Here is a 12,588-nt window from a genome sequence, read left to right as displayed (position 1 = left end):
TTTTCTCTTTCACTCCCTCAGTTTAGACAGACAGGAGTCAAAGGACTTTTCAACACACTGGGTGTGAAGTGTTTTCAATTAACTAAACAAGCTAATGCATTGTTTATAGTTTACAATTTTGCATAGACTTCAATAATCCTGCATTGAGTTGTGTAAAGTTTTTTTGAAGTCAACATGAGTGGGAACTGGTACCTCTTTCAGTTTTGTGTGAACAAAAAATCTCTTGCTCCTTGTTCGAGTATTGATTTCAAACAGATAAGAGGTTTTGGTAACTGTAACTGGCAAGGCAAAGTTTTTGGCCTGAATATGATTATTTAGAAGATGTGTAAAACCAGCAAGGTGTGAATCTTTGGCAACCTTGTTTAACTACCAATAGAATTGATGTGAATAGTGCTCTTGTACCTGGTGCACTGAAAGAAATTCCTGTTAAACACATGCTAGTTTGTGTGTACTATTGCAAAACATTGCTGCCAGGGAGGAATGTATAAATATGGAGTTACACCAACATGATATAGATTTTGCCTAGGATTAATTGTACGACATTTTGTTGAATTAACATGGCCTAGTCATCCACAACCCTACCCTACCCAATAGCCAATTATGTTATTAGTTGTCCCTCGAATATTTGCAGTGTTTTATTTGGAAGGGCTCAAACAAGTATGCACACTGTTTTTGAACAGGTACTTACTACAACCAAAGGACAATGGAAACAAGTCTGCAAAATCAGAAGACTTGGGGTCACTTCGGCTCTCCATATTCTACAACGAAGATTATGTGCTTCCCTCCCAGTACTATAGTTCTCTAAATGACCTGCTGCTAAAGTCATCAGATGTCAAGGTAATTATTTGCTGATAGAGGCTGCGAAGCTTGTTGCTTTTTGCTTGTATGATGTGCTGCAGCTTAACAGAATGCATGTATCCCAGTGTAATAAAGTAGTTCTGGCTCCTTTATTCTGATGAAAGATCTCCATAGTGAGCAACAGTGTTGCCTTTGCAACTAAAGAAACTTGGCGAGTTTGTGCCTCATTAGGATATCACTGTTGGCTAAACTATTCTAATACTCTTAGCCAGTCATGAAAGGTGCTATCTAAGTTTTAATTCTTTGTTTCCTTAATGCTCTTTTGCTGAATTGGAAGGCATGTCAGCCTGCACTTCCTCAAACAAATCCTAGCATACTAGGAGTCAAACATCAGAGCACCCTCCAACACATTTATACTCTGCCCTATACTACAAATACTGTTAGGGGACCTATACACAACTCCCATCAATATTTTGTACCCCTTGCTGTTTCTTAGCTCCACCCAAACTGCTTCCACTACTTGATTTTCTGAGCTAAGATCCTTTCTCTGTACTGTCTCTCTTCCATCCATTATTTATCAGGGCTACCCCTTTTTTTTATCCCTTTGCCCATCTCTTTAGAATATTTAGGTCCCAACCTTGTTCACTTTGTAACCACGTCTTCGTAACGACTATTAGGGACAGATAGAAATGAATAGGCTTGATCTATGAGGAGAGATTGAGTAGACTAGGCCTATATTTCCTTCAGTTTAGAAGAATGAGAGGTGATCTATTGAACAGAAAACCATCTTAAGGGGATGGCCAGGCTAGTTGCTGAGAATTTTTCCCTTGCTGGGGAATCTAGAACATGGGGTCACATCTCAGGATAAGGGTGCACCCATTAGAACTGAGATGAGAAATTTCTTCACCCAAAGGGCTGTGAATTTCTGGAATTCTCTACCTCAGAGAGCTGTGACTGCTCAATTCTTGAGTGTATTCAAGACGGAGATCGATCGATTATTGGGCATTAAGGAAATTAAGGGATAGTGTGGGAAGGAGGAGTTGTGGTAGAAGATCAGCCATTATATTGAATGGTGGAACAGGCTCAAAGTCAAATGGCCTGCACCAGCTCCTACTACTTATGTTCTTATGACACAGAATCCAGTGTGCAGGGAAGGGCAAAGGAACAGGATGAGTGAAAATAGCTGATGAACTCAGGTGGTTTGATTTTTATTTTAAAACTTGCTAATGGGGAGATGTACATTACAGAAGGCTACATTTGGAATTTGAACTGTTATCCCTGCTCAGGTACACAGATACCTTTCAGTCATGAGACTTTTTAAATATTTGGGCAGTCATGCTGAGGCTGTAGAGCTGTTTTATAGTGAAATGTGCATTGTAGTATTTGTAACATTTTAAAAAGGCAAACTTAAGATATACCCAATTATTAAAGAATGCACCTTTCTTGGAACCTCCACTAATGAGTATGCATCACTACAAAAACTAGCCTTCAATCACGAGACCTTTTAAAAGGAATTAATACAAGCTACTATCCTGATATTGTGCGGTATTAGAAAATATATCTACATTAAGTACAGCAGTGGTCCCTTATTCCAAAAAGTGTTAATATACTGCTGGTAGTTCCAAAAATTGCTATCAGCTACAGCTGGCCATTTTTTTAAACAAAAAGGGCTGACACCATCTGCTGGTTAACTTAGGATGGTCACAATATTGTATAACACCTCAGCAACATGCTTAATTTTTTGCCTTTTCAAAGCAGACATTATTGCACTTTTGTGTATAATTGCCACTGTAAGTGCATACATCTCAGCTTACATGCTTGAACATAACCTTTCCTAAATGAGCAACATTTTGCAGAGAATTGTCAAATCTCATTTTCACTGTTAAAATACCATCAATCTCTTGGTTTTTACTAGCATTTGCTTTATATAGTGATTAAAGAAAATCTAAACCTGATTAAATCAATGCACAAGCCATGTATAATACCCTTCATTGCTTTGGAAATAGTAATGTTGAAAGTAAAAACAGGATCTGAATGGTGTCATGGTCCAGATACTGCTGAATGTTCATTGTGCACACATGCTCAAATTGCTTAAGCTTATTTCTTCTGTTATCACAAAGTATCTAACTTGAACAGACTCTCAAAGTCCAGTTTTTCCCTAATGTCTTTAAATGTGGAGCAAAAAACTGGGTCTCATTATATATAGACTAAAAAGATATTGGCCTGCATTCAAGCCAGTGTTTAAGAATGAGATCATTTCTTCAAGACATACATTATGAGCTAAATCTTATTATCTTGTGAGCTGGCATGGGCTGAATAATGAGGTTTGTACTGATGACTCCTTTTCCTCAAGTTTGGTTTGGTTTGGTTCACACAGACTCTGTTCCAGGAATATCCTGGTTAGCTGTTGGCATTGTCAAATGTAATCGAAAGTGACATTACAGCTGCAGTTTGTAGCGAGCAAGCCCAGTCCACTTTTTATTAAATAACCAGCCTAGCTCCTAAGTAAATATAGTATTCTTGGCATATTGACAACATAGAATGTTATCCATCAGGTATATAGTCTATATTGTGTTAGTTATGACCTTCCCACAGATTGAGAACTATTTTTGTGGACATAGGAAGGGTGGAGAGCATCTGTAAGTGATTAAAATGGTGACTTGCAACAAATCCTCTGAGGTCATTTTGCAGTGTTGCTTATCCTTTCTCCTTTCTCTTATTCAAGCCTATATCCGCCTCAGCAGTCCATATCCTGGGTGAGGTGTGCCGTGAGAAGCAAGAAGCAGTATTGCCAATTGTACGCCTGCTGTTGCATCACAAGAAGCTGGTTTCTTTCCTCCGTGCTATAGCCGAGTTAGATCTCCAGCAGACACAGTAAGTCTGTCAATTGCTACAATGGTTGGTCTCCCTTGATTGCCACACCCTGGGAGGAACAAGAGACTATTTTATCATTAGCTCTGATGTAGAACTTTACTGAGGAACAGGTGGACCTTACTGGTGGACCACATTTCCAACATTTGATCTGAACACTGCTATAATTGATCTGGGAGTGCTTGTTGCTGAGTAAAGCTCTTTTTACTGTGTCCAATCAATGTGCCTCAATTGCATCTTCATAACAACAGCACCTGCTGTGCCAATATGGCATTTTCATTTCCCCTATCAATCCATTAAGCCTCCCTAAGTAAGATTGCCAATTGTGAAGAGTATAGGAATATTTCATCCTGTGAATTTATAACTACTAAGACCTTGGTTGAGGTTGTTCCATAATTCATGATGTTCCTATGCTGCTGTGGGCTTTCAACAGTACCAGGAAAAATGTTCCAAAACTTAGTTGATTGTGGAATGTATTTGTTTTTTTTAAAATGAGTTCTTCCAAGTTAACTTTCACTCGCCCACGCTACTATTTGAACTTCATCCAGTTGAACTAAATCTGGAAAGGGGATAAAGTATAACTGTAGTTATGGATGGGGGTCACTACAGTATATAGGATTGGAATAGTTTGCAAAGGAAAATGAGGGATTGGAGCTGGGATTCAGGTGTATGAGAAGTATCTGACCTAGTGGTTGTGTGCATCGGAGGATTGAAATACTTATTGGAGCTGGGGTCAAGCCCACTGGAAGATCATAAGCAGAAGATGGCGCAGCTGCACCAGAGGTTTGGAAATGGAGAAAGGGGTACACCACCGGGTTAGAGGTAAAGTGGGTTGCACTGAAGAATTGGAGGAGCTGTACAGGTCCAATGGAACTGAGGTGGCAGAACACAGGGTAGTGAGGGGGATAAAACCCACTTTACTGTTTGCCAGCTGATTTCTTATCTGTTTCAAGCTGCCAATCAACTTGCCCAGGCTAGTTGATGCATCAGATATTTAACAGTAAGGTACCATTATTCTCATGGTGAGCTTCATTTCCTGTTGCTACCCTGTTTGCTGTCCTAAAATTTGCTCAAAGGAATTTCTCTCCAAGTTTTACTTCATACCATTATGCTCATTGTCCTCCATTTGCCAGTACATTGCAGGAGCAAATGACTGCTCCATTAGTTTATCCATTGATCGAGCTCCTCCACCACCAACAGTTAACCTACAGTTCTGTTCTTTCTATTTGGGACTGATTTACTTCATTTGATAGTGTATGAAATGGTTAGTATTAAGAGCTGAGGGAGTTTATTTTGGGGATGGAGGATAGATAGTGACATGTTGCTTTAACACAGGATTATCTGCATTATCCATAGACATAATGGAGATCAGTTTAAGATTTGTATGCAATGAGGTGTGTAGGAGAACATGCCAAGAGGAGCACCAGCCATACCTAAAAATGAAATGCCAACCTGCTGAAGCTACAGTACAGGACTACATGCATGCCAAACAGCAGAAGCAGCATACAACAGACAGAGCTAAGCAATCCCACAACTAACAGATCAAAGCTCTGCAGTCCTGCTACATCCAGTTGTAAATGGTCGACAATTAAACAGCTAACCAGCGGAAGAGGCTCCACGAACATCCCCAATCTCAATGATGGCAGAGACCAGCAAAAGACAAGACTGAAACATTTGCATTTGTCTTCAGCCAGAATTGCTGAGTGGATGATCCATCTCGGCCTCCTCCTGAGGTTCACAGCATCACAAATTCATGTCTTCAGCCAATTCAATTCCTGTCACGTGATATAAAGAAATGGCTGAATGTACTGGATACAGCAATGGCTATGGGTCCTGATAGCATGTAGTACTGAAGACTTGTGCTTCAGCTTGCCACTCCCCTAGCTAAGCTGTTCCAGTACAGCTAAGAACATTGGTATCTACCCAACAATGTGGAAAATTGCCCAGGTATGTCCAGCCTGCAAAAAGCAGGACAAATCCAATCTGGCCAATTACCATCCTATCAGTTTATTTTCAATTATCAACAAAGTAATGTAAGATGTCATCAACAGTTCTATCAAGCAGCACTTACTGAGCAATAACCTGCTCACTGATGCTCAGTTTGGGCTCTGCCAGTACAGCTTGGTTGCAGACCTCATTACAGCCTTGGTCCAAACATGAACGAAAGACCTGAATTCCAAAGGTGAGGTGAGATCAAGGCAGCGTTTGACTGCGTGTGGCATCAAGGAGCCCTAGCTAAATTTGTCAATGGGAATTGGTGGGGGGGGGGGTGGTGTACTCCACTGGTTGGAGTCATACCTACCACAAAGGAAGATTGTTGTGGCTGTTGGAGGTCAGTCATCTCAGCCCCAGGTTGTAATCTTCCAAAATTCTCTAAATTCTGGAATGGTCCCAGTTGATTGGAAAACTGCAAATGTAACACCTCTATTCAAGAAATATCGGGGGTGGTTGGTGACAGGAAGCAGGAAACTATAGGCCAGTTAGCCTAACATCTGTCATTGGGAAAATGCTAAAATCTATTAAGGAAGTAGCAGGACATTTAGAAAATCATAATACAATCGGGCAGTGAACATGCTTTTATGAAAGGAAAATAGTGTTTGACATTTATTAAGGTCTTTGAGGATGTAACAAGCAGGGTGGATAAAGGGGAAACCAGTCGATGTAGTGTATTTGGATTTTCAAAAGGCATTCGATAGGGTGCCACAAAAGGTTGCTACACAAGATAAGAGCTCATGGTGTGGGAAGTAATATGTTAACATGGATAGAGGATTGTCGAACAGGCAACAGACTCAGCATAAATGGGGGATTTTCAGGTTGGCAAACTGTAACTAGTGGAGTGCCACAGGGATCAGTGCTGGGCCTCAACTATTATGATTTATATTAATGACTTATATAAAGGGACCAAGTGTATTGTCAAATTTGCAAATGATACAGAGAGGTAGGAAAGCTAAAACGAAACAAGAAATGCTGGAACCACTCAGCAGGTCTGGCAGCATCTGTGAAAAGAGAAGCAGAGTTAACGTTTCGGGTCAGTGACCCTTCTTCGGAACCGACTAGGAAAGCTAGTTGTGAGGAGGACACAAAGTGTTGGCAAAGAGATATAGATAGGTTAAGTGAGTGGGCAAAAATTTGGCAGATGGAGTATATCCCCCTTGTAGTTAAGGCCAGGCAATTGGAGAGTATTCCATCATACTCTTGACTTGTGCCTTGTAGATTGTGGACAGGCTTTGGGGAGGCAGGAGGTGAGTTACTCACTGCAGAATTCCAAGCTTCGACCTGCTCTTGGTCGCCACAGTATTTATATAGCTGGTCCAGTTCAGTTTCTGGTCAGTGATGACCCCCAAGATGTTGATAATGGGGATTCAGCAATAGTAATGCCATTGAATGTCAACGAGAGATGGTTGGATTCTCTCTTGTTGGAGATGGTCATTGCCTGGCACTTGTGTGACACAAATGTAACTTGTTACTTATCAGCCCAAGCCTGGATGTTGTCCAGGTCTTGCTGCAACTGGATACAGACCACTTTAGTATCCGAGGAATTGCAATGGTGCTGAACATTGTACAATCATCAGCGAGCATCCCACTTCTGACCTTGTGATGGAGGGAAGGTCATTGATGAAGCAGCTGAATATGGTTGGTCCTAAATCACTACCCTGAGGAACTCCTGCAGTGAAGTCCTGGGACTGAGGTGATTGACCTCTAACAGCCATAACCATCTTCCTTTGTACTAGGTATGATTCCAAGCAGTGGAGAGTTTTCCTCCTAATTCCCAGTGACTCCAGTTTTGCTAGGGCTCCTTGATGCCACAGTTAGTCATATGCTGCCTTGATGTGAAGGGCAGTCACTCTCTCCTCACTCACCTCTTGAGTTCATCTCTTTTGTCCATATTTGAACCAAGGCTGTAATGAGATCAGGAGCTGAGTGGCCCTGGAGGACCCCAAACTGAGCGTCAGAGAGCAGGTTATTGCTGAGTAAGTGCTGCTTGATAGCATTGTCAAGACACCTTCCATCACTTTGCTGATGATTGGGAGGAAGCTGATGGGGTGGTAATTGGCTGGATTGGATTTGTCCTGCTTTTTGTGGATAGGACTTACCTGGACAATTTTCCACATTGTCAGGTAGATGCCAATGTTGTAGGTGTTCTGGAACAGTTTGGCTAGGGGCACAGCTTGTTCTACAGCACAAGTCTTCAGTACTACAGCCGGGATGTTGTCAGGGCCCATAGCCTTTGCAGTATCCAGTGCCTTCAGCATTTCTTGATATCACATGGAGTGAATCAAATTGGCTGAAGTCCGGCATCTCTGATGCTGGGGACCTCAGGAGGAGGCCAAGTTGGATCATCCACTCTGCACAGGTTGCAAATGCTTCAGCCTTCTCTTTTGTGCTGATCTACTGGCCTCCCTCATGATTGAAGATGGGGATATTTGTGGAGCCCCCTCCTTCTGTTAGTTTTTTAATTGTCCACCACCATTCATGACTGGCAGAACTGCAGAGCTTAGATCTGATCCGTTGGTTGTGGGATTGCTTAGCTCTATTGCATGCTGCCTACACTGTTTGACATGCATGTAGTCCTGTATTGTAGCTTCACCAGGTTGATACCTCTTTTTTTTTTTGACATTCCTGGTGATGCTCCTGGTACGCCCTCCTGCACTCTTTGTTGAACCAGGGCTGACCCCCCCGCCCCCCCCCCCCAGCTTGATGGTAATGGTAGAGTGGGGAATATGCTGTGCCATGAGGCTACAGATTGTGTTTGAATACAATTCTGCTGCTGCTCATGGATGCTCAGTTTTGAGTTGCTATAACTATTCGAAATCTATCCCATTTAGCACAGTGGTAGTGCCACACAACACGATGGAGGGTATCCTCAATGTGAAGACAGGACTTCATCTCCACAAGGACTGTGCACAAGGACTCCTACCAATACTGTCATGAACAGATGCATCTGCGCCAGGTAGATTGGTGAGGACGAGATCAATAGGTTCTTTCCCTCTTGTTCGCTCACTCATCACCTGCCGCAGACCCAGTTTAGCAGCTATGTCCTATAGGGCTCGGTCGGTAGTGATGCTACAGAGCCACTCTTGGTGATGGATATTGGAGTCCTCACCCAGAGTACATTCTGTGCCCTTGCCACCCTTAGTGCTTCTTCCAAGTGGTGTTCAACATGGAGGAGCACTGATTCATCAGCCGGGGGGGTGGGTTCGGTAGATGGTAATCAGGAGGTTTCCATACCCATGTTTGACCTGATGCCATGAGACTTCATGGGGTCCAGTGTCAATGTTGAGGACTCCCAGGGCAGCTCCCTCCCGACTGCATACCACTGTGCCGCCACTTCTGGTGGGTATGTCCTGTCTCACCATGGCTGGTGATGGTGGTGTCTAGGACATTGTAAGGTATGATTCATTGAGGATGACCGTCGGGCTGTTGTTTGACTAGTCTGTGGGAGAAGCCCCCAGATGTTAGTAAGGAGGACTTTGCAGGGTTGACAGAGCTGGGTGTGCCGTTGATCGGTGCCTAGATCAATGCCAGGTGGTCCGTTTGGTTTCATTCCTTTTGTCTAGCAGTTTGGTACAACTGAGTGGTTTGCCATGCCATTTTAGAGGGAAATTAAGAGTCAACCACATTGCTGTGGGTCTGGAGTCAGATGGAGGCCAAACCAGATAAGGACAACAGATTTCCTTCCCTAAAAGGCATTTTTATGACAATTGACAATTACTGAGATTGGATTTTTTGTTTAAATTCCAGATTTATTAATTGATTTTATTCCACCAGCTGGTGGAATTTGAACCCTTCTCCCCAGAGCATTAGCCTGGGACTCTGGATTGCTAGTCCAGTGACAAGGATGTGAGACTCCTTGAGAAGGTGCAAGGGAGATTTACCAGAATGATTCCTGGGATGGGGGATTTTAGTTTACAAGGTTACGTTGGAAAAACTCGGGTTGTTCTCCTTAGAACAAAGGAAATTGAAAGGAGATTTAATAGAGATGTACAAGATTGTAACAGGCTTAAATAAGTTAGACAAGGAAAAACTAATTAGTTAATGGTACAAGGACAGTGGGACACAAATTTAAGATTTTGGGCAAGAAATGTAGGAGGATATGAGGAAGAACATTTTACTGAGCGAGTGGTAATGACCTGCAACTCATTGACTGCAAGGGTAGTGGAAGCAGAGACGATCGATGATTTCAAAAGAAAATTGGATGGACAGTTGAGGAAAATAAACTTGCAGGGCTACGGGGATAGAGTGAGGAATTGAAACTGATTGGATTGCAAGTAGAAATGTTTTGCAATAACCAGTATTAACAGGTAAAAGCCAAATGTTGTCTTCATACCCAGTTTATCTCTGGATGTGAATACACTAACAATGAAATGTACAGCTTCTCGATGGCTATTTCAAATTGTTTTCAACCCTGACTATAAAGTAATAAAACGACAGGGCAAAAATATGTGGACTGAATTACATGTTTTGTTATAATAAGGCCTAGATGCAAGAGATTAGGTATTTCTTCAGTATGGACACTCCTAGTAAATCAAATTGATGCCAGCAATGGGGTAAGAGTGTTTTAAAGGTATGCATTCTTCATCTTTTAACCTCAATATTCATAGATTAGGATCCGTCAACCAAATGGGCAGAAGGTACTTAGAATATAGAGTGTTCAGTTTAAATATTTAAAGTTAGTTCAGCCTTGGCAGCATGTGAGTCTGAATCTGCAGTGGTGCTTGCCCTTTGTTTAATATAAATAACACAGTAAGTATATTCTAGGATCTTATCAGGAAGAAATAGAAACACCAGCGTCTAAGAGAAGTTTGTTCACTCCTACATTCCTTATATGTTGAAGAACTTGTGTGTATCCTGCTTGCTTCTTTAGCGTTGATGCTTGCTTAAGCAATGTTATGGCATCGGCATAGATGGACTTCTGGAATTTGGTGCAAGGTATTAGTGCCGTATAGATGCAAGCACTCAATTCTGTGGCAGACTGTGACTGGTAGATGATACAGGAGAGCCGAGCTTTCAGTGTGCTTTCCTTTGAATGACTGTTAGATTTGTTGTACACTTTCGTTTTCAGAAAATTTGAGGTCTGGTGTAACCTGTTTCTTTGTTTTTGTAGGGAAGCCAACACTATCTTCAGGGGAAACTCTCTGGCCACTCGGTGTATTGACGAAACGATGAAACTGGTTGGAAAGCATTATCTGAAAATGACACTGAAGCCTATTTTAGATGAAGTAAGATGCATTATATTATACTTCCTAGTTTATACTCATGCCAACTTTTCCATGAACAGTGAATGGAGGAAAACTTAGACCGTTGGTTGATTTCCTCTGCAGTTGCTCAAGAACAAAAGTTATTTTTTTTTAAATCCGTTCACCCCAACCCGCTCTCTTTCATGTAACTGTTGGTGCCTCAATTTATCCTTGGCCCCTTCATCTACTTGCTGCCCCTCAGTGACATCATCTGAAAACAGCACCAGATTCCACATGTACACTAAGGAGACCCAGCTCTGCACCATCATCTCTTTTGATCCTTCCATTGCCTGATTTATCATGTTGTTTGTCTGATATCCATTATTGGATGAACAGAAATTTCCTCCAATTAAGTATTGGGAAGACTGAGACCATCGTCTTCCACAAATTCAGTTCTCTGGGTACTGGCTCCATCCCTCCTCCCTGGCTACTTTTTGAAGCTGAACCTGACTGTTTGCAATCTATATAACCTTGCGCTGAGCTCTCTATCATCAATACTGCCACCTGGCTCCACTGGCAACACCTGAAATTTAAAATTCCCATCCGAATGTTTAAATTTCTCTATTACTTCAATCGTCCTGATCTCTGTAACCTCCTCCACCCCTGCAGCCCTCCCAAGATCTCTGCGTTCATCCAGTTCTGGCCTCTTGTGCATCCCTGATTTCCATCACTCCACCATTGTTGGCTGTGTCTTCAACTGCCTAGGTCCTAAGCTCTGGAATTCCCTCCCTAAACCCCTCTACCCCTCTCTCTCTCCCCTGCCCTTTAAAACTGTCCTTAAAACCTACCTCTTTAACCAAACTTTTTGTCAGTGGTCCTAAAATCTCTGTGGCTCAGTAACAAATTTAGTCTGATAACACTCCTGTGTAGGGCCTTAGAATGTTTTTACTATATTAAAGATGCTATATAAATGCAAGTTGTTGTCACACTCTAATTTTGTCTCCTCCTGGTTGTTTTCCACTCTTTCTGTATCCTTTTTTTCCCCATTACACATGTCTCATTGCTGTCTCTCACTCTCACTTTCTCTTTTTATAAGAAAATAGACGGGTGTTTATTTTTAAATAATTCTGTGATATTACTATAATCTGATTTAGAGTCAGTAGCTCTATAGTTGATTGTTGCAGCAAAATCTTTTTTACACACTCATCCAGAAGTATTTTGTAATCTTATTCCTGGATGTTTTCCTACAAATGATGCTGGGTGCGCAACATTTACCAAGTGCACATTTTTATTGCTGTGCAAACATATTCTGAGGTTTGGGCTAAATATCTGTGCTCAACATGTGTTGCCAAAAAAAATTCACTTTCTGAGGCATCGCCATCTCCCCATCCTTAGCCAGCTGTCAGCAGTACAGATAAGGTGGTACTTTTTGTTTACCATTTTATATCAAAATATTTATTTCAAATGTTCAAACTCTGTAATGCACTAAACTCCCTCTCCACTTGTTCGTGTGTCTGGGCACCACATGTCTGTTGTACCGTGCTGCTGTGATGACACAATGAAAAGTATTTATTTGACTGAAGGGGGTCATTTATGGCAAACAGTTTTCCAATAATGCAGCTTTTAGACACCCAGGAAGTGCCTGATAAATGGAGCGCATACATCAGGCCTCCACTGAAGCAACATGACCTTGCTTCCTGAGTAGCTAAAGAGACCCCCTCTCCACATCCAGAGAAGCCAA

At 41.9% G+C, this 12,588-nt stretch overlaps 1 protein-coding gene across 1 annotated transcript in view; it reads left to right on the top strand.

Moving 5' to 3' along the window:
- The window catches only part of rasa2 (RAS p21 protein activator 2), a 142,049-nt gene that overhangs the window by 68,048 nt on the left and 61,413 nt on the right, over window positions 1-12,588 (top strand). The window contains exons 11-13 of the mRNA XM_068041686.1: window positions 681-837; window positions 3,524-3,672; window positions 10,775-10,889. Of these exons, the coding sequence (XP_067897787.1) occupies window positions 681-837; window positions 3,524-3,672; window positions 10,775-10,889 (421 nt within the window). The remainder of the gene's footprint in view (window positions 1-680; window positions 838-3,523; window positions 3,673-10,774; window positions 10,890-12,588) is intronic.

The sequence above is a fragment of the Heterodontus francisci genome, chromosome 11, assembly GCF_036365525.1.
Source record: "Heterodontus francisci isolate sHetFra1 chromosome 11, sHetFra1.hap1, whole genome shotgun sequence".
In the NCBI taxonomy this organism is placed as follows: domain Eukaryota; kingdom Metazoa; phylum Chordata; class Chondrichthyes; order Heterodontiformes; family Heterodontidae; genus Heterodontus; species Heterodontus francisci.
Note: the sequence above shows the minus strand (reverse complement) of the source record. Positions and strands in the feature narration are given on the sequence as shown.